This window comes from Drosophila arizonae, chromosome X (genome assembly GCF_054131065.1).
Source record: "Drosophila arizonae isolate 15081-1271.41 chromosome X, UAZ_ARI_1.0, whole genome shotgun sequence".
NCBI lineage: Eukaryota > Metazoa > Arthropoda > Insecta > Diptera > Drosophilidae > Drosophila > Drosophila arizonae.
In genome coordinates this window covers 19,825,490-19,848,485 of record NC_142927.1, presented here as the reverse complement: position 1 = coordinate 19,848,485, position 22,996 = coordinate 19,825,490, and the positions used below count along the sequence as shown (strand labels likewise).

Sequence of the window (22,996 nt, the reverse complement as noted above, 5' to 3'; positions counted from 1 at the left end):
TGTCTCCCCTTTTTCTTCCTTTTTTTTACGAGCTGTCAAATGAAAAATCGAATGATCTAGTCGTCATTTTTATTGCAAGTCACAAGTGAAACATTTCGTGTGTGTGATTTTATTCTATTATTTTCTTTTTTTTTCCGGCTTTTTTTCTGTTTTTTCATTTGTATCAAAGGAAAGGACTGAGGCGCTGCACATCGTCTTCCGATTGACTTTCATTAGTCGTGCGAACTCGGCGAAATCAAGAGATTTGCATAATTGGAAACTGATGACGTGGCCCGTTCCGGCCGTCTGGCCCTGCGGTAAGCTTCTTCGCATTTGCAAATCTATTTGAATTTTCGGTTAGTTGAAAAGGGAAACGGGGCGGGGGAGAGGTGCGGCTAAGCGCTTAGGCTTCATTAGCTGCGTTTTTCTGCGGGCTGCGTTTTTCGATTTTCATCAAAAAGGGGACAGCTGGGGCGTCGGATGCCGGATGCAGGATGCCGGGCAACCGGAGCCCCGTTCTGGCCGCTGTTGTTGGACGGTGTTGATTTTCACACAACGCAGCGTGAAATTAGAAATCAACAACGTGTCCTTTCGCCAACAGATTCGGTGAGCTGCGAGTTGCAGTTAAGGGGGGAGGGGGGCATGGCCGTGCTTCAGGTGTGTGTGTGCGTGTGTGTGTGTGTGCGTGTGTGTGTGTGTGCGTGCTGGACAAATCAGTTTTGACTGCAGCTGCAACGCTGCGGTCAACGTCTGCCGTTGACAGACCAAATTAAAATGTCCTGATGCCATGTTCTGCCCCATCTATCGCTGCGTTTCATCTGTCTGCCACGGTCTATGTGCGCCTGTGTGGGTGTGAGTGCTCTGTGCTTCAGTTAATGACCAATTTGCCAGGCGCAGTCGAAAGCCACTCACACTGTCTGTCATCCAGCCTCGCAATCCCAGCCAGCAGCTGTCGCAATTCGCGTTTCGGATTTGCTTTACAGCGTCGCATTCATCAGGCTCGGGCTGCCTGTGCGATAAATCTTAAAGTTTGGAAAATTGGCAAGCAAATAAAATACGGGCCTGATAAGGCAACAAACAACAACAACAAACAGCGGCAACAAACAACAGGACAACAATAACAATCGCTTGGAGAATTACAACATGTCGCATTTTGTAACGAAATTTGAATAAATTTCAAATTCGTGAAGCTTCGCCAGAAAGTTGACTCTCAGCTACAATTAACTTTTAAGTATAGCATTTTACAGATACCACTGATATCGTCTAGATATACATATACACAAGCCCAAGCCGCATTGTTGTTCTTGTTCCGCACCCCCACACCCGCACAGGCAAACACGTTCGCGGCCTTGTGGTGCGAGGGGTTGGCAGCTTGAAAATAATTTCATGCAATTTATCATGTCACAGCAGAGCCACAAGTCCGACGAGAGGGCCAAACAACGACTACTGCATGCTCTATAATATGAACTTCGGTAGATATTGAAGTGCACATAGAGTATGATATAGCGAGTCCCTGGCAGAAGTGAGCTGGCTCTGCTCTAACTGCCAGCCGGATAGATAAATTTCCAATTAGACAATTGGAAAGCACAAGCTTAATTTTCTCTCATCCAGTCATGTAGCAAAAAAACACAGTTTTCTTTATAAGTTATTTATTTTATTTATTATATATATATTTATTTATTTGCGTTCTTAAATTGAAAATTTCAAATTGTTTGCTTAGTGGCGCGCTTAAAGCGATTGCACAATTTATCGCCTTGGCTTCAATTGCGGCGATTATTTTATGAATTTCGTACCAGCGATTTCTCGAGTTCTGAGAACTGTAAAGTCTGGCAGCGACAGCATAACAATAACATAACACTTTTCCGGCGTTTTCATGCATTTATGCAGAAACTTGCATATTTTTCAAATGGTGGCGTCATTCCGGACTATTTAATAGTTGTCCCATAAGACAATAAGAATAGTCGCAGTTGAGTTTCTTTAAATTTATTTTGTTTGTAATCTTGAGGTATGTATGTATGTATGTAAATAGTGCTTTATGCTCAGACCAGTTGCCAGTTCGTCACTTGGGCTGGTGTGGACCACATTGCATCTGCTTCGACTAAACAATCTCTTTCTAGGGCTGTCTGCCACCTTGGAGCCCGAAGCCATGCCGCATCGAGCCATGGGATCGAGCAGAACGCGGTCATCTGTGCGCCTGCGCATTACTTCAGCCGCAAAAGCTTATCGACGCGCTGCTGCTCATTTGCTTTAGTGTAATGCCTACTTTTTGGCCATTTCTGTTGACCAACTTTCGAAATTGTAGAAGCTCTGCGTCGCGCACTGCACTTAGGCAATTATTTCAGCCAGATTCGGCAGTTGCCACACCTCTTGTAGATTCTTTCGAAATCAACTGGTTGAAACTTGCATTCAATCAAAAGTAAAATTCACAGAGAGTTTTAGAGAGTGGCTATAGTTTTTACAGCTCATCAGCTGTAGCTGCTGCTGGATGAGTTTTTCTCTTTCATATTAGCCAATTGGTATTATACAACATTGATGCTGCCCTAGTCTTGGCCGTCGATGGCTTGCAGCTCACCCATATACGAAAATTAAACTGATATTTCATCCATTGTTTCGGTTATGGACTTTTCATGGCAGACTGGCTTCAGCCCCTGCTCGCGTGCCAGATATGCAAATGTCTCGGCAAAGCTCAACTCGTAGCCGCAATGCTCGGCTTCAGCTCTAGGGTATGTGCGTAAACAAAAGTGCGTGCGATTTTTGCTGCCGCTCTTTGGCATCCATAACGAATTTTTGCATAAATACAAAGCGGGCAGCACTAAGGCTGCTGCGCTGCTATTAGGCATCCTTTTGTTGCTGTTGCTGTTGCTGTTGTTAATAGCCAACCATTTATCTTGCTTAATGAAATTTGCGAAAAATCAAATGCTGAGCGCAGCATGTGGGGCGCATTTCGGTCGACGGCTGCGCTTAGTTCAGTTCGGTTCGAGGGCATCTTGAAGCTCAGGCTAATCCACTGGCCGCAGCCCAAGCTCGTGCTATCAATGCGAATGTCAGCGTCACGTGGCGCGCATAGCCGCAACAAAATGCCCCCCTCTTGTCTCGTCCCGTCCAGTTGAACAACATGTTTCGGCTTCGCCTCCTCTCATCCTGCTCATGCCATGCCTCGCCTCGCCTCTCCTGCTCTGCTCTGCTCTCTTTATCATTCATGAACCGCGCGCGTCACGTGCGCAATTAAATTGACGCATTCTTGACGGACGGATTCATTCTGTGGTACGCTCGTGTCCCCTCCGACTCCTGCTAAAGAGCGGCCAGGGAATTGAGTCGGGCCAGCAGGCACTTACGTGGCCGGCATCGCCTCGCGTTGACATCATTAATCACATGAAAATTGGTTTCTTGCGGTGCGCCGTGACAATGCCTCAAAGCAGCAGCAGCAGGAGCAGCAGCCAACAGGCGAGGCGAACTTCTTACCTTTCCGGTTGCAATTGAACAATGTGGACAAAGCAGCAGAAATTAGCATTTTCTTCTCCTATTCCCTTTTCATGGAAATTAATCAAAAGCCTGAGCAAAGAAGTTAGTCAAAGGAAAAACTAAGCTGGACTTGTCGTAGTTGAGAGAGCTTAAGGAATTCTATTTTACGGCCCTAGCTTGTCTTATTCACATAGATTCCCATACAGAGCCAGTTCTCAGCTGATCTGTCTTCAGCATATGCCAAGATATAGATATCTCGCTCCTGCCAAGAGATTTCCTTGATCGTTGATCAGTTTCGCAATTTCGAATGGCCCGGATCAGAGATTAGCAATAAATTTGGCGGAGTATTTGTGCGAGCCAAGTGTGGAACGTGGCCAAATGAATCCTGCTGTCCTTCGCACGAACATTTTAGGCCCAAGCGAAACTAAACATTGGGATTAGGCAAACAGCGAAAGCTGGCGCGTGTTGGGGGCGGTGCAGTTGGGGCAGGTGGCTTCGGATAGCCGCAAAAACCACTAAACAGTCAGCGCCGCCAAATGCAAACAGTTTAAATGTCATTTGCGGCGTTTGCCGAGCTGCGAGCAAATGTGAAATGGAAAATTTCGACGTGTTGGTTAAATAAATTTCGCGGCAACTCGCAAAAGGGCAAACCGCGTGGACCGCTTCTGCCTCTCACTGGGCACAGCTAGCAGCTCTCCTCTGCCACTGCCGCTCTCCTCTGTCTCTCTTTCTCCTCCTCCTGTTGGCATTCGGGCAAACATCTGAAATGTTTCAATGGCGAATGCGAGCCGCAATTGCCAATCGACGCCGCAAATCGCATTTTAAGCCTCGCGTGCGATTAGTTTAATTGCCAGCGTAGTCTGCTATGGGCGGGGCACAGACGGGGCGGGCAGCGGGCAGCGGGCAGCGGACAGCGAGTGCTGGCGCAACAGGACAATGCATACATTTGCATAGCTGTGGCCGTGTGTCCGCTGCATCTGTATGTGTGTGTGTAAGCTCCCTTAATGCGAAAATAAGGATTAACCAATGAAATTTATAAATACGCAACAGAGCTGCTCCACTGTCCAACTGCAGCAGCATCCACAACAACGTCCTGCATCCTGCCCTGTGTCCTGTGTCCTGTGCGCCGCGCGTAAATTGAGTGCATAAATTGGCCGCATCTCCGTCTGCGTCGCATGGCCCGACAGGGCAATCTATTTTGGATTAAATCAAATCGAAATAAACGATTTTTAATGGCCAGCACGGAGTGTGCAGCTCCTTGTTGCTGCTCGCCCCAGCTTCGGTTCTGGCTCCTGCTCCTGCTCCTGCTCTGGCTCTGGCTGCTGTTCTGGCCACAGTGGCAAAAACGAGGTCATTAATTATTTCTTCAAAAGCAAAAGATAAGCCGGACCAGGCGACCGAGCGAGCGAGCGAGCCAGCCAGCCAGCCAGCGACCCTGCCTGCAAATTAACCCCCAGGACTCGCATCCTTTTTGGCGTTTTGTGTCATTAGCTTAAAAACCGAAACCGACGCAGGACAATGGTCAGCCTGCCCGGCCAAGCCCGGCCAAGAATACACGCGTGCCCCAGCCAACTGTTGTTTGTGGCACCAGCGATGTCGACGTCGACGTCAGCATCAGCATCAGCGTCAGCGTCGGCCGCATGTGCCACAAAGATTAATTAATCTTTAAGGACTCATTCGTGTCCCTGCGTTGTTTGTGCTGCCCGCTTCACTCATTAGGCATTTAGGCATTTAGACATTTGCATGTGCAGGCGACACCAACATAAATTTATGGCCCCGGACCTTGGCCCCTGACCAGAGCTGCCCAGTTCCCAAACCCTTGCAAGCGCCACGCCCAGATAGCTCAGCAGCTTTGCGGTGTCTCCCTCAAGTGGCAGCCTCCATTGAGTCTCGCTGAGGCTGCTCTCCATGAGCTAAATGTGTGTATGTAGTAGTAGTAGAAATGAGCTTACAAGTTTGTGTTGAGATGAGATGAAAGAGGAATAGAACTTGAAATGTTTTTAATATTTATTTATGTATTAGATATTACAGTTAATATAAAAAAACATTTTGTCCGGATTTCCCATTTTAAATGGATTCAGTGTATAATTAAAACTAACTTAAGATTAAGCACTGGCTACTGGGGCTATTTCCTCATAATATGCATATATATACAATGTAATTCATATTTGATTTTCTCATATAGGCATTTGCCATAACGCCTATCAGCATTTACATTAACTATGCCATGTCCTCAGCTGCCTTTGCTCATTAATGCTCATCAGGATCTGTCCTTCAGCCAATCATATAAATTATTATATTATATACATATAATACAGGATATATAGTAATTTCTATAATCTAAAACAATATGATGGCAGACTTACCTTTCATATAGAGACTCTGTAGACTCTCGCTTCACTCCCTCATACTTATGCCCCTCGGCGGCTGTCCATGCCCCAGATATACATCTGTCAAGCTTTGTTTCAATTTCATTGCGAGCCCCGTCAGGCATTTATTTTGATTATCAATTGACATTCATTTCTATTTGCTCGGCTTCTTATCGTAAGCCGCATGCTTGGCCCCATTGTCATCAGCAACCGCATCATCGTCATCGTGAGTCATTATGGGCTCTGAGCTGGCCATGACCCCGTAAATGACCAGCGAAGCTTATGCCAAACACACAGACACACACACACATGTACATGTACACGTTATATACTTAAGCTCGGGCCAAGATTTTGGCAAATTTCTGTGGCATGCCACATCAGTGGCGCCATAACAACAAAGAAATGCCTGAAATACGTTTTCCCCCTCTCCATGAAGTTTTTGTCGCTCGTTTCATCTATAAAATATTTACAGCTGATTATTTGTGCTCACAGCTAAATGGTTAGGTGTGCGTGTGTCTGTGTGTGTGTGCGACATTTAGTGGAGCGCAAAAGTTATCCTTGTTATCCTTTGATGCCCCTACCCCAAAAAGCTGAGATTTTGTCGTAATTTATTAGCTCGCACACGTGAATTATTGCCGTCTAGAGTTTTCAGCTCTTTGACATTGATTGGCATCTGGGAATTGCTCGACGTTGTTTAGTCTAATGGGACAGTCCAACTTGAAGTTGAAACTACGTGAAAAACATTTCGTTTGATATTTGTAAATGAATAATTTATATATATACATACGAGTATGCATTCCATATAAAACATAAAGCTAATAAATATTTTTTATCTATTTCCACAGATTGACAAATTTCAGCGAGTTTACCAAATATTCAACGAACATTCATCAAGCGTTCTTTATTTATCATAGTTTTTAGGTAATTATATAGCAGTATCATTATCATCGTTTTACTAATGACATTCCCATTTCCGCACGGTTATTTCAATATTTTAGTTTGGATTTGTAGCATAGATACAAAATTTTAAATCTTAAAATTTTACAAGGAAACACTAACAAAACAAGAATACACAACAACAAAAATACACATAAATAATACATTAATATACAAATACATATAATAGTAATAAACAAATTTATAATACAATAAAATAATAATAGCCATAATATAATAAAAACCAAATAATATAATAACCATAATAATAATTATAGTACATATACACAGCATAATAAAATATAATAATAAATATATAATACATAATATAATAATAAAATATAATAATAATATATAAAATAAACAATAAAATATATATAAATATAATATACTAAAATTATAACATAATATAAAAAAAAAATATATATATATATACACAAAAACAAAATATTGAAAAATAAAACATAAATAAATTGCAAGAACTGAAGGCAAAGGCCCGTGGCGGATAGCAGAAAAACTTGCCAGGTGAGTGCGCATAATCTTATAGAGAAATATACAATGCGATACTATATTATATCACTAAGCTAGCTTAACTATATAAGGCTGTAGGGAAAGTCGTCTTAGCTCGTTTACGTTAACTTCTTCTTCTTCTTCTTCTTTTTAATGGCCAAAGTTGTGGGCGTAAAGAGCGAAAACTTGCAGCAAATGAAGCGAAAGGTGGCAGACACGAAAAGGAGTTGAGCCGTTAAAATGATAAATGATGTGTGTGTAGCATAGATGTTAGCGCCTCCACACACACACACACACACACACACATACGCATACATACAGCAGTTGTTGCGACAGATGTTGTCATAAATAAAAAACAGCAAGCGGAAGACGCGCTCTTCCGTTAAAAACTAGGCAAGGAAGGCAACACATGTAAATAAACACACTCCGCATTACAGCTCACTCCCACGCACACACACACACACACACGCATACACACTGATTTATATTCGTGTGTGGTGGGCGTGGAGTCTGTTCAGGCCACATTAATGTCAAATCAGGCGCATAAATTGCACAAAACGCTCAATTTATTAAACGAAGCATGATTTTTTAGGGCACTGAGGGGTGGAGGGGGCGTGTCCACGGGGCGTATGCGCGACAAGTGTATTTCGCTGGTTAATAAATGTCACAATCGGCCCCACAGCCACAGCCAGAGCCGCAGCCAGCTGAAATTGGGCATTGTGTATGCATTGGCTCATTGCATGCATATTTTAGGCAAACGCCTCAATCGACGCCTTCTTCAGCCCGCGACTCGGCCACGTTTGCTCTGCGCACGTCGAGTGGGCAATTGTTCAAATTCTGAATTGCCGATTGCCAAAGCTGCCAACTGACAATTGGCAATTGGCAATTGCTAGCGACGCAGCTATCAATCGATTCTACTCACGGGCCGCTTCGTTCAGTGAGCGAGCGAGCGAGGGAGTGAGATAGAGAGAGAGAGAGGGAGAGAGACGGATTTGGCGGCAAGGGCTGCTTGCAAAAGCAATCAGAGCTCTGTGCTATAGAGATATTCCAGAGCAAAAAGGCTCATAAAAATTTTAAAACGTTTTGTGTGAGCTGCGTGTGTGGGCGTTTGGGCGTGTCTGTCCATTAAAGTCGACTAGGCTAATACACAATGAATAGAGAGATTCATAACTATATACATGTATATAGTTATTCAAGATGTATAGATTATATACATCATATATGACATCGCAGTTTGAGGAGCGAGAGAAGTTTCCATTCCAAAGTGGAAAGGAAATCTGATCGGATCATCTGTATAGTCTTGCATCGATCTATACATATTATAATAATTATTGTGCATGTTTTGTATATCATTTCTATCAGCTATAAATACGACTCTATAGAGCATAGCTATTCGCATATGCCTTCTATGCTGATTTCCTTGCCTTTTTCGCGCATTGTTTTGCAATTGCACTGAGAGCGCGTGCTGGGTTACCCTGCTATACATATTTATAAATGTGTGTGAGTGTGTGTAGGTGTCAAGGGTATTGTCCTTGCCCGGGCAATCTTTTTATCCTGCCATCCTCCAACCAGCTAGCCTGCCATTCGCCATCTCACGAACATGAGCGCTCGTTAAACGGATGAGTTAAAAGTCAAAAGCCCTAAAGGATTTTATTTGAATTGCGGTCTGTGCGCCAGTGTTCGACGTTTGCTCCGGTACCCCGGCATCTTCCACCCTCCCTCTCCGATGCGCGAGCAACACCTCGGCCACTGCCTCGGCCCCTTCCCTGCCTCCCTCTCGGTGGCCGTGTTGTGTGTACCATGTTTTATTTAAAGTTTATCTCCGCTGCCTTTTTCCACTGCCTCAGCCACTTGCCGCTAATTTCGCGCCAAGTCTGCGGGAAAAAAATATGCGCAGCATAAAATGTGGAAAAATATTTTGGCGCAAGACAAAGGAAAAACGTGAAAAACAAAAAGGGTTTTTCCCTTAGCCTGCTCGCTGTTGCTGTTGTGCAGCATTCGTCGGCACGTCGCATTTCAAAGCCGTGTTGAAAAATATTTGAAATAATTGCAAAAATGTTGCCGCTCCTGCGGATGAGATATGATTTGCTGTGCGTCTTGCACAGGAACAGCAGGCTTAGGCTGTTCGCCCTTCAATATGCCAGGCACGTTCGGGGTGCAGTTGAAAGCGTTTTAAACTGGAACAGACACGTCTCACATAACACACAGCTAAGATATTTATAAGCAGACCAATCCAAGCAGTAGCAATCCCTTAGAATATGTTTATAACACTATTGCTTAGCCTTGATAAAAAACCCAACAAGCATAAATTCAAATATTTACTATATTTCCACAGTTTTGATTTTGAGATATTCTACTTGATTCGAAGGATTTTGCAGAACAATCATAGCCAACGATGTAAGTATTTTGCATCAACACTCACAAATCATGCTTTTGCAGATAGATCTATCAGGCGATAGGACTGAACTAAATTTGAACTGAAAAGCTCAGACAGAAAAGAGGGCTTAACTAACGGACGTTGAGACTAATGGAGGTTTGGACTAACAGAGGGCTTAGACTAATGGATTTTTAGACTAACGAAGGCTTAGACTAATAGAGTCTTAGACTAACGGAAGTTTAGACTATCAGAAGCTTAGACCAACAGAGGTTTAGATTAATGGAAGTTTAGACTGATGATGGTTTAGACTAACGAAGGTTTCGACTAACGGGGGCTTACACCAACGGAGATTTAGTCCAATGGAAGTTTTGACTATCAGAGGCTTAGGCCAACGGAGTCTTAGACTAATAGAGGTTTAGACTAACGAAGGTTTCGACTAACGCAGGCTCAGACTGATGGAGCTTCACTCCAACGGAGGCTTAGACTAATGGAAGTTTTGCCTACCCGAGGCTGAAATTGACAAAGCTTCGGACTGAAGTCTAACGCAAATCAACTGATAATTATAACATTTCATTTTAGCATTTTAACATCATGACTGATCCTTCTGTTGGCTCATCGTCCCCGAATTGGGCAAGTCTTATCGCAAATGAGATTATTCCCGCCTTTGGTAAGTGGCTTATTTATAATCATCTAAGCATTACCGAGCTATAAACAGCTTCTCCATTGAGCAGTAGGCGAGGTTCCGCAAAGTACTGAGCAAGCTCCGGCTAGTACGGGTCCATCATCGGAGGCGACACGGGATCTACCGCTGCTGATGAACAGCTTTAATGGCCAAATGTCACCGTATGCGCCGGTTTTTCACCCCATGGGCTCATACGCGTCGCATCTGCTGGCTCTAGAGCAGGCAGCTCAAATAAACCCGCAGACGCTACCACCGCCACCGCCACGTCCAATGGACCCGCATCTTGAAGAGTACTACGATGGGGCCCAAGTGCAGGAGATCTACGACTGCGAGGATCCTGACGAAATGCAGGCACAAATGTATCCAGGTGATTACGGCGATCCCGACATGAATGGCTGTACCGTGGACCTCACTCTTCGGGTGGCACCGAGTCCTCGCCCATTTCCACCACCCAATCAGCGGGCGCTCGGCAACTGTCCCGAACCGTCAAATCGGGAGTGTTGGCCGGACGTTGATCAGCAGAATGGGCAGCGGCTAATGCATCCTCAAATGCATATGTTGATGCCGCCCCACATGCAGGGCCAATTGCCTCCCCACATGCAGGACCAAATGCCACCCCACATGCAGGATCAAATGCCACCCTACATGCAGGGTCCGATGCCTCCACATATGCAGGGTCCGATGTCTCCTCTTATGCAGGGTCCAATGCCTCCTCATATGCTGGGTCCGATGCCTCCTCATATGCAGGGTCCGATGCCTCCCCATATGCATGGTCCGATGCCTCCACATATGCAGGGTCAGATGCCTCCTCATATGCTGGGTCAGATGCCGGCTCATATGCAGGGTCAGATGCCTCCTCATATGCAGGGTCAGATGCCTCCTCATATGCAGGGTCAGATGCCTCCTCATATGCGGGGTCAGATGCCTCCTCATATTCAAGGCCAAATTCCGTTTCAGCCGCATCCCCAGATGCTATTCCAATTACAGCAGTCGCCTCACGATCTTGAGTACTGGGGTGAAATCCAAGAGCAGATCGATGGAGAGCACGAGCAAATGCTCGGACCTAATATGGAACAGGAAATGCCACCGATGCTGAACCAATGCCACCTAGAAGATCAAGCACAAGCTGAAAACCGTGAATATTGGCGCGAAATTGAACAGGACAATGTAGCAGCTGAGGGGCAACTGTACAGTCAACATCCAGAGTATCCCATGTCTGAAGTACCGCATGAAATCCAAGGTCACATAACACCCGAGCATCTGCAATACTGGCGCGAAATGGAAGAACAGAAAAACGCTCAACAAATGCAGAACCATGGGATGTTGCTCAATGTTGATCAAGAGGACAATGAGATCGAGGGGCATGTGGTATCGGAGCCGCCTCCACCCGAATACTGGATAGATAACGATCAGATTGTCGCAACTGTCGCTCCACACCAACAGCAGGAGCAGCAGCATCATCAACGGCGTCGGCAACTACGTCCAGAGGACATACAGGCGTTGTCTCGCGAGATCTGGTGCGATGTGGAGACGAACAGCAATGTGAATGCACCGCTTTCCCAGACATCGCCGTTGCCGACTTCGTATGATTACTGGCTTGACATTGAGCAGTTGATCGCCTCATATGGACTGCATTCGCCACAGCCGCAGGAGCAGGGCGCATCAGCAGCCAATGTCTGGCAGGATGTGAAGGAGCCGCATGTCGCTGGCCAATGCTACTCGGAGGAGGCTGACCAACAAGTGCCCCAGTTGGACCAAGAGCCGGCACCGGTCTGGTGGCCCGCGGACGGACAGCATGCTGGAGGTGAGCCACTGTTGCCGTGTCCAAGCGATTGGTTGCCCGAAGGAGTTCCGGGGGTGCTTGAGCCACTCGTGCAGGTGGAAAATGTGGATGAGCAAGGAATAGAGCATCAGCAACAGGCACCTACGGTATGTGATTGGTGGCCCTCTGGACATGCTATGCAGCAGCAGGAACAGCAGCAGCATGAGCGCATCGACTGGCGTTTGGAGAACCAACAGAACGCCATGGCTGAGCATCAGGGAACGGAGCACGTGCATTCAGTGCCAACAGACAGAGAATATTTGAATGATGTAAATCAGGGGGCCGCTAGCCTTGAGTTTCAAGCGCAAGCTGCCATGCAGCCACAGATTATAGATCCACCTAATGGCTGGTGGGTAGAGCCCGGGCAGAATAAGAGAGCACAAGATGAACCAACCTATCATGATATGTGCCTCGAGAAGGAACAGCAGGCTTACGCGGAGTCCGAGCAGCAGCAGGAACTGCAGCAAGATTTTCAGCAGGAGCCACAGAAGCAGCAGCAACAACAATGTCTGCAACAGGAATATCAGAAGCAGCAGGAGCTAGAGCAAGAAGAGCAGCCACAGGAATTTCAGAAGGAGTTTCAGGAGGAGCAGGAGTGTCAGGAGGAGAAAAAGTTGCCGCCAAAAAAATCGACAACACCACGCGACTGGTGGCAAGCCGCTGCTTTCACCCCGCAGGAACATTTGCAGTCACAGGCACAGCCGGTGCAGCCGGTACAGCCACGCAGCATTGATTCGCCCGCTGAATGGATGCCCTATTCCTATGGTGCATTGACTGTGTCCCAGACTGTATCCGAGGAAAAAGAGGATATGGCTCCGCCAAGTGTTGAGCCAAAGGCAGCGTGTACTGGATCGACTATCGGGAACAACGATAACAATACCAACGACGATTCCCAAGATGACTTTCCATCCTTCGAGGACTTCGCCCGCCAGGTGAGCGAATGCAGTCTATCCAGCTCGGAATATATTGCTACCTTGCGAAACCTTATGATACGCGCCCATAATCTGATGCTGCCCTTGCTGCGCGGCCGCTTCGCCAACATGACCCAGGTCCAGATGGCAGCCTATACCACGGCCATACTGGAGGTCACGCCGCTGCATCCAAGTCTGTTCCTTCCATCGGTAAGTAGATCTGGCCATTCCTTGCTAGCCGTCAAATAAATTTCTATGATTATTAGACCGTCGCCCGTCCCTGGATGGGCAACGGAGGACTCTTGCCACCCAGCCATCCACACAGCTTGACGCCCCAGGATCTGGCACGCGTCAATGTGAGTATAAGCCCGGACTTCCATTAGCGATTCGTTGTATGTACTTGCCATTATTTTCCTCGCACACAGCCTCGTCCCTTGCTGGTCGATGTGGGCACTCAGACAGAGTACCGTTGCTGGTGCATGCACATAAGCATGTTTCCGCCGCCGCCACTGCCTGCGCCACCACCACAGCCGAGGCCGCAGGGCAATCCAGCCCCACAGTTTGTAGCGCCGAACGGACCGCGCATGATGGCGCCTTGTGGCACGGCGCCGATGAGTTTCTGGGGCAGACCCATGGGTAAGCGAGTCGGTTGGGTCTATTTGCTTCTTCCACTGATGACCTTGACTTGTCTGTGCTTTCAGTGCCTATGCATGCGAATCCCTACCCCCAACCCCAACAGGTGCCGCGTCCGCATAGCTCGCGCTACGGCTACCGCATCAACACCTACGGCGGTGTACCCTGTCGCTTCAATAACGGCGGCAACAGCCGCTCGCGCCATATGAACCACATGCACAATTCGTCCACGCATCCGAGCAGCCAGCAGAGCGAGGACAATGCCAGTACAGACAGGAGCTCCACTCGCGTCAAGGACCAGCCGTCGGCACAGCGTCACCAGCAGCGTCACCAGCAGCGCCACCAGCACCGCCACCAGCAGCGGCACCAGCATCGGCACCAAAAGCAGCAGGAATCGGACGACACCGAGACACCGTCATCGTATCGCAGCCCACACAACACATCAGTGCTTCGTCTTAGCCCCAACAGCCACAACCGCGAGATGGCAATACAGCAGCAGGAACAACAACAGCAACATGAGCAGCAGCGGCTGTTGCTAGAGCAGGAGCAGACCTCTACCACCACCGGCAGTCAGTCCAGCTCGCCTGTGCTGCGCTCGGAGCAGTACTCGCGCCGCTGCCTGCAAAGCAGCTCCTCCAGCAGTCAGTCCAGCTCTCTGAGTCCCCGATCCTCCAGTCACAGTTCATCGGCCATTAGCAACAACGATAGCGAGGTGGACGACCTTGACGACAATGAGGTCGCGGGCGGAAGTGAGGGCGATAATGCTGGTAACATCGATCGCGTTGTCCAGAGCATGAACAATAGCAACAGCAACAGCAACGAGCAGGCAATTAATCAAACATTGACAAACGCGGAAGCAGAAAGTGACGAACCAAATGTTGCGAGTTCGCAGAGTGGTGCAACCCCACCAGCTTCACAGATCGGCGAGAATGAGTCCACGGAAGCACAGACACGTACTCGACTGAAGCCGGCAAACATATTTCTGCAGCCAACAGGGCCGGTAATGCCCAGCATGCCCATGATGCACTTTTTCATGAATGGACCCCAAGGCGATATGCCCCCGCTAATCTTCGATATGAACGACAGCTCCAGCCCGACTCCCAACTATGCGCAGTTTTTGCCGAACATCAATATGAACCTGAGTATGTTCAACAATACCTTGATCAACCCGATAAATGGTAATCCCATGGTTAACCCCATGGGTAATCCCATGGGTAATCCCATGGGTAACCCTATGGGTAACCCCATGGGTAATCCCATGGGCAACCCCATGGGTAACCCTATGGGTAATCCCATGGGTAATCCCATGGGTAATCCCATGGGTAATCCCATGGGTAATCCCATGGGTAATCCCATGGGTAATCCCATGGGTAATCCCATGGGTAATCCCATGGGTAACCCCACAGGTAATCCCATGGGTAACCCCATGGGTAACCCCATGGGTAACCCCATGGGTAATCCCATGGGTAATCCCATGGGTAACCCCATGGGTAGCCCCATGGGTAACCCCATGGGTAACCCCTTGGGTAATTCCATGGGTAACCCCATGGGTAATCCCATGGGTAATCCCATGGGTAACCCCATGGGTAATCCCATGGGTAACCCCATGGGTAACCCCATGGGTAATCCCATGGGTAACCCCATGGGTAATCCCATGGGTAACCCCATGGGTAATCCCATGGGTAATTCCCAGGGTAATGCCATGGGTAATCATTCAATGGGTCCTCCAATGGGTCCTCCGATGGGTCCCCCAATGGGTCCTCCAATGTGTCCTCCAATGGGTCCTCCAATGGGTCCACCAATGGGTCCCCCAATGGGTCCCCCAATGGGTCCTCCAATGGGTCCTCCAATTGGTCCTCCAATGGGTCCTCCAATGGGTCCTCCAATGGGTCCTCCAATGGGTCCCCCAATGGGTCCTCCTATTGGCAACCCAATGGGCGGCCCAATGGGCAACCCAATAGGAAACACTATGGGCAACCCGATGGTAAATCAGATGGCAATGGGTAACACTATGAGCAACCGAATGGGCAACACGATGGTAAATCAGATGACCAATGCAATGGGTAATCCCATGAATAATCCAATGGCGATGGGCAATCCGATGTCCAACATGCATGCCATGCCGCCCGACATGATGGGCAACTACTGTCCAATGGGGCGAGACGTGGGCATGATGAATCCGGCTATGATACTACCCTATGGCCCTTATAAGAATCCACACGAGCCCTTCCACCCCATGGAGATGCAGGATGCCATGAATATGAGCATGCAGATGAACATGGGCATGAATGAGAACTACAATGGACCCATTGCGGGTATTCCGTTTGATGATTGTAACCCGATGCTCCATCCCAATGTCTACATGGCCAACGATTTGATGGGCACGCCACCGAACGATGGCAACATGAATGAGTGCCTTAATGAGACCTACAATCCGGTTGATCATCGCAAGGAGACTAACATCCATCACGATGTAACAGCTGGTGAATGTGAATCAATCAACAAGCTCGCCGCTGGTGGAAAATCAAAACTAAATTAGATCTACATTTGCTTACACACACACACACACATACACACGAGCAGACACGTCAGTACTGACTCTACACGACATCGATTCAACATTTATTAGTTAGCGATCCATGGAAATTGGCAAGCAAACACGTTTCCGATGCGAACGATTTTATTCATATTACTTTCCTCATATATATATAAATATGTATATATAACACAAACACAGAGTATACATATTATATATATATTATGGTCATGTATATGGACATATATCTGTCGCGTGTCTAAATCGACCTCTCCATTTGTAACAGTTAACCACTCATACACTCACACGCTCCGCTTGTACACACTTTTACATACTTTTCGACGAATCACAGACATCTTGTATACACACACTTACGCAAACGCATACACATGCATGCACATACACACACACACACACACACACACACATACACACAGCGCAGCAATTCGCATACACGTATTAGAAGCAATTAAATCATATGCAGCTTTATCGCATTTGTCTTTTATTTTATAGCTAAGCAGCGAGGAGAGATAAGCTCAGCGGCAGCAGCAGCAATACTAGCAGCAGTAGCAACAGCAGCAGCAGCAACAGCAGCAGCAGCAGCAACAGCAGCAGCAGCAGCAGCAGCAGCAGCAGCAGCAGCAACAGCAACAGCATCAGCAACATCATTCACCCTCGCAGCCCTTGTTTATAGGGTATACTTTCTGTATATATCATTTCATATTCATATAACGATGTGTAAATTTCAAATCGCTGCATTAAGTTTGCATTTTCAACATTTTACGTGTAGCGAAACGCGTGAAACCAAAACCCCGGCCAATTGCGCCCACAAAGTTGAGCTACATCAAAAAAAAGGCGGCCTGTGTGAAGGGTTGAGGGAGCGGGGCTTGGGGGATGGTGCCGTGCTGAACCCCTTGTGAACCCTTTGAACTCGCTGCGTGTGCAAGTTGTTGCTGCTGCCTTCGCTGCTGTTGCTGTTGCAAATGCGAAGTTAAACGCCTTCAAGCTGAAATAATCGGGCTAATCTTTTACGCTGCTTGCATTTTAAAGCGCTACCCACTTTTTCTTTTTTTTTTCGTTGCTTCTAGCCGGGCTTTACTTGACTCCACTCGGAGGGGGCTGGCGTACAGGAGAATAAGGTTAGGGTTTAGTCGGTCTGCATTTTGCATGCATGCTTGCGCTTTGCTACCTTTGTCTCTACCCCCTGCTTATCTCACTCTTTCGCTCTACCCCCCTCCCTCCCTTTCTCTCTAGCCACATGTGTGCTCTGGTTTTTTCTTCAAATTGTAATTAAATGCGTCGCGCAAAGACAAATAAAAAACGAATTAAAAAGCATTTACAGGTAAACAATTTAAAAGCAAATAAATATGTGCATTTTAATCAGTTCCATATTAAATAGCAACATTTTTGCTTATTGTATTTGAATTCAGCTATAGTTCGACTTGAATATGAAAAACAATATAAGAATGTAGGAAAATAGTAATATTTGTAATATGATATATAAAATAAATATTTAGAGACCAGTAAGTAGTGAGAGATAGATAGATAGATAGAGAGAGAGAGAGAGAGAGAGACAGAGAGAGAGAAAGGGAGAAATAAGCTATAGAAAAAGAATGAGATAAGTAAGATATTGAGAGAGAAAGCTACAGGAAGTATAGATAAAATGAAAGAGAGAGAGAGAGAGATGGCGATAAAGTTACAGAGTAGGGCCAATGCTATGCATGTATTCCTATTTATAATTTAGTTAATATCAATATTAGTCTCAATTGCACTTATTGGCGTTTCACTGTACAGCTTGTATTTTAACATTAACTTGCTCCTTTTTCATTACTTTTTTATATGTATATACTATATTCATTGGAATCTATAGTTTGACCAGAAAATTAACGCCTGCATGACCGCACTGCATGAATGCAACCGCATTGCTACATTTTTAATCTACAATTAACCGCAACTGTTTGGTCCTCTGGCAGCAGCGGTGGGTGGATGGGATTGGGATTGAGCTCAAATTTGGGGTCGACAGACCCGGGTCCAATATCAATATTGATTCTATTAATTATAAAAACATTAAGTGCCAGCCAACAAATGTAATTAAACGCATTAAACAATTGCAATGTGCGAGAAATGGCGTTAAAATGCAGCTCGGCCAGGCGGTATCCGCACTGCAGTCGTCCTGGCTGCTCTGCTCCTGGTTCGAGTTCAGGTCCAGGTCCAGGTCCGGGCTCGGGCTCGGGCTCGGGTTCAGGTTCAGGCTCAGGCCACCCTGCTGATGCGCGCCGATAAGCACGTTTTCAATTCACATTCGCAGGTGGACGCCAGCTACTGCTGTTGTTGGTGGCCTGAGTGGGGAGGGGGCGTGGCCGGTTGCTGGGATTTGTGGCGCACGGCTGGCCGGCTGGCCGGCTGGGATTGTCGCACATTAATGACGAAATTATTGTTTCAATTGCTTTCAACTGTTGTCAATGCAAATTTTATGCAAATATTTTTCGGTGCCATCGGACTCTTAAATGCCATTATGGCCAATAAGTCAATAATTATTGCCATGGCAGTGTGTTGTTGTAGTTGTTGTTGTTGCCACGTTGTGTTGCAGCTATTATGGGCCTGAGCCTCTGCCCCGGTCTCCGTCTCATTCAATATGGCCAATTCCCCGAATAGGCGTTAATTACTTTTATCTACGCATTGTCACACTACAATAACAATTACAACAACAACGACAACAACAATAACAACAATTGCTGATTGTATTTGCCAACATTTGCTCAAATTCGTTTATTAATTATTATTTATGCACTTTGTTTACTTTGTTTGGCCGCATAAATCAATGGCTCAATTGTTGTATTTAAAATAATTAGAAATACTTTTTCGTTGATTTTTTAACAATAAAATATTTTTTTATTAAAGATAGATTAGCATATATACTATATAGATATGTTAACTAATTCATAGTAATTTTTAAACAAAATGAAGTAGCCATAATTCAACGAGCTTCATCCACATAGCCTTCATCATTTATGTATCTACATATTTGACTCTGAATAAGAGAATACAAACTTGTAGGAGAAGACGAATATTCTGGCAATTACTATAATTACTCAAGTTTTTTATTCGCGAGATCAAAAGAACAAAATAATAATCGTTCGGTCTCGCTCTGAGCAAGAACTCTTCGGTTCTTTTCGTTCCTTTATTTCAGTTCATATTGAGCTGCTCGTGTCACGCTCTTTTAGCGAACATCGTTTAGGGAGGAGCGATACGATTGATGTTCGCACAGTGAGAACTGTGAGCAATTACTCACACAGAAGTCAATGAAGACGGACTTTACATTTACTTTATTTCACAAGAACTAAAATTGTGCAGAGAGCTAACTTTAAGAGAAATTATCAACAACAAAAAAAGTGGAAATTTATTTAGCTATATTCCGAGAGAATTACTTGTATTTTATATACGAAAAGGCGAAAGAAATGACTTCATTGAAACCATAAAAGTAAGTTTAGGTAAATATTAAAATTATAAGCTTAACCCGCCAACAACTTTAATAGAATTTTTAGCAAGGGATATTTTACTATATCCCAGCTATTTACATAGTTTGGGCTTTGGGGCATACAAACTGGTTTTCTGGCTTGGCGAAATGTGAGCAAACGTAATTTATATGGCCAATTGGGCAGGAGACGCCAAGGAACTAAATGGCTGGACTTTTCGCAGTAGCTGTTGCTCCTGCTGCTGCTACTGCCGCTGCTGCTGCTGCTCCTGCTCCTGTTGCTGCTGCTGTTGTTGTTGCCACACTCTGTCTACGGTCCAGCTGTGGGTCGTATAATATAATTAATACTATGAATTACTTGAGCTTCGCACTAAGCCAAGCTGAGCGCCACGAACCCCCCATGTGGGAGCTGGCCTCAAATGGAGGCAGCGAGAGGGTCGGCTCGCTTGGCTAACAATATTTGTTGTTGTTGCTGTTGTTGTTGTTGTTGGGTGTATTCCAACACGTTGCTGCTTGGTCAGCCACATGCACTTAATTGCTTTATGAGGCGGTCAGTCGCTTGTTATGGACTTCAATTTGATTTCGCGCAAGTGCCGGAGCAGCAAGTGTGTTTGTGTATGTGTGCGTGTGTGTGTGCTGTGTGTGGCGGCTAAATGAGACATTGGGGATCAATTATTTTGTCGGCTCATTGCCGCAGGCCAAAGACAAAGGCCGTTGAACCAAGCCAACCCCACCCACTCGATCAATGCAGATTTTTCAGCTGATGCCAAAGTTTTTTAATCATGCTGATGGTACGATAATGATAATGATGATGATGATGATGATGATGCTGATGCGAGAGACACGTACCAAGTGCGCAAATATTTTATGCCAGTTTACTGCACTTTTTCACCAAGGTGCGAAAACGCAAGCCAAAAGAACATAAATTGAGCGAACTACGAAGCCAATGTAAAGGATTGCCCAACTACAGGATACTTTCTATATGTGACCTTGAGCTCTATACTGAGTGATAGCTTTGAATTAATGAGAGGTTCGAAATAAAGCAGGTTTGAAATAACAAGAATCGACTGTATATCAATATTTCGTAGATTTATTTATTTATTTATATGTAATTTATATGCAATTAGGTATATTAGCAACAAAATTGATGATGATAAAGTAAACTTTGTAATATGCTACATACAGTTTGACACGAAAGTGTTTTCACTTGGGAAAAAAATAGCAATTTTGTTCTTTGACATTAAAAAAAAACTACTAAATGTGATATTTCTAATTTTTTTTTAATTACATTATGTTTTTCAATTTGTTGTCTTACAAAAATAACTTTAAAAAAATTAAAAAACTATTAACATAGGCTTAAATAACAATAACAACATAAAAGATATTCAAATTCAACTGACACGAAAGTGTTTGCATAAAAATAAAGTATTCAAAATAAGGCACTATTAATTATATTAAGTATCAAAATTAGTATTTAGTATGACCCCCATTGGCTTCAATGACCGCTTCCAACCGTCTACTCATGGAATTGATTAGTTTTTGCACATATTCCACCGGTGTCTTCTCCCATTCCTCTAATATACAGGCTTTCAAATCGCTTTTGTTTGTTGGACGTCGCTTGGCTGTCCTTTTTTTGAGATCAGCCCACAGATTCTCTATGGGATTAAGGTCGGGACTTTGTGCAGGAGTATCCAACACCTTTGCACAATTGTAGAGAAGCCAGCACCTGACTATGTTAGCTTTGTGTTTGGGGTCATTATCTTGGTAAAACCTAAATGTTGGTTTACCATCCCTAAAAAATCCAAACTTGCGGGCACTGGACACTAGATTCGTGCGTAAAATCTCCAAATACTGTTTCGCATCCATTGTACTCTCGATAAAGCACAATTCTCCAACTCCTTTACTAGAAATACACCCCCAGACCATCATATAGAAATATCACATTTAGCAGTTTTTTTTAATGTCAAAGAACAAAAATGCTTTTTTTTTCCCATGTGAAAACACTTTCGTGTCAAACTGTATGTATATGATATAGGTATAATATGTATGAGTTATACTTTATATGTATTTTAAATCTGACAAACTGTTTTAACTAGAAAGAAAATATTTTAACAAGTTTGTCTGAAAATCCCTATGGGAAAATATTTTTTGTTTTCATCTCTAAAGAACTTGTTGCTTTAGAACTTGAACTTAAAGCCTTAAAACTCAATTCGCATTTTGCTGTACGAGCCAATACTCCTTTACTATATCCATCTCAGGCTTAGGAATCGTATCTATCTTTGTTTCAAATTGGCAAACTCAGAAAGCGAGGCTCATCTAATCGAGTTTATGTCATTATTAATATCATTAGCTTCAGCTATGCTGCCCAACCAATATACCCTTTTGCTTATAGAAGCCACTGTATTTGAAGGAAAAAGTAGCCAAGTAGCAAAAAAAAGAAAATCGAAAACTTTTCAGTCGCGTTCCAAGTGCAACTTCCAATTGCAGTTCAAGTTGTAATGGCTTTTTGTTTGCCACTTCAGAGCAATAGCAGCAGCAGCAGCAGCAGCAGCCGCCGCTGCTCTACCTGAGCTGCGCACCTGTGGAAGGGGAGGTTGCCGTTAGGGCTGCCATGACAATGTGTTTATCATTTTTTTTCACTTGAAATGAAACTATTTCCGTCATTGTTAGAGGCATGTGACCGTTAGATGATATGTGGAATGTCCTTAAAAAGTGGGAGTGGCCGGGGGGCGACAAGTGCAAGCGCTTAGGAGCCATGGCAATAGATTGAAAGTCTTTGTGGGGCCAACTGACCAGTGTCCAGGACAACGTTGGAAGCACGATTCTATGGATATTAAAATTTATGTGCACATCATTTGATTTGATTTGATGTAATCATGCGTCTTTTTTTCATATATACATATACATTCATATATATAGAATATCTCCATGGTAAATGGCTAAAAGAAATTGGTCTTAAAGTGCGAAAAGTGCCTCAAGGCAATGACTGTGCGTGTGCGTGTGTGTGTGTGTGTGTGTGCTAATGTTGGCAGGCGTCTCAGACAATTATGAACTGTATGTGGTACATGGCATTTCCATTTCGGCACTTAAGTCAGCCAAAGTCAATTATAATCAACTCCCAGACCCCACCCCACTCCACCTCTTTCCCATGCGAGCGACTGAGACAATTGCCGAAGCGTGTTGCTGCGCGTCTTTTTGGCAGCTGCCGTCACGCAAAAAGGATTAAAAAGCATTCACATGCACATATCCTCACACACACACACACACACACACACGCATCGAGCATCTGTGTTAACTTATGCAA

General features: G+C 45.1%; 1 protein-coding gene across 2 annotated transcripts; it reads left to right on the top strand.

Annotated features, from left to right (window-relative positions):
* The first annotated feature begins 59 nt into the window (after nucleotides 1-59).
* Nucleotides 60-16,706, top strand: LOC108618158 (uncharacterized). 2 transcript variants are annotated; one of them, XM_089473363.1, is made up of 10 exons: nucleotides 60-296; nucleotides 6,656-6,731; nucleotides 6,809-7,271; nucleotides 9,592-9,653; nucleotides 10,213-10,300; nucleotides 10,365-13,069; nucleotides 13,187-13,258; nucleotides 13,315-13,404; nucleotides 13,474-13,684; nucleotides 13,750-16,706. In XM_089473363.1, the coding sequence occupies exons 5-10, from the start codon at nucleotides 10,225-10,227 to the stop codon at nucleotides 16,218-16,220; spliced, it is 5,625 nt and encodes a 1,874-aa protein (XP_089329489.1). In that variant the 5' UTR covers nucleotides 60-296; nucleotides 6,656-6,731; nucleotides 6,809-7,271; nucleotides 9,592-9,653; nucleotides 10,213-10,224; the 3' UTR covers nucleotides 16,221-16,706. The 2 variants fall into 2 exon arrangements, with proteins under 2 accessions (XP_089329489.1, XP_089329488.1); XM_089473362.1 differs by having other exon boundaries at nucleotides 61-296; nucleotides 10,365-13,258.
* Nucleotides 16,707-22,996: the final 6,290 nt, after the last annotated feature.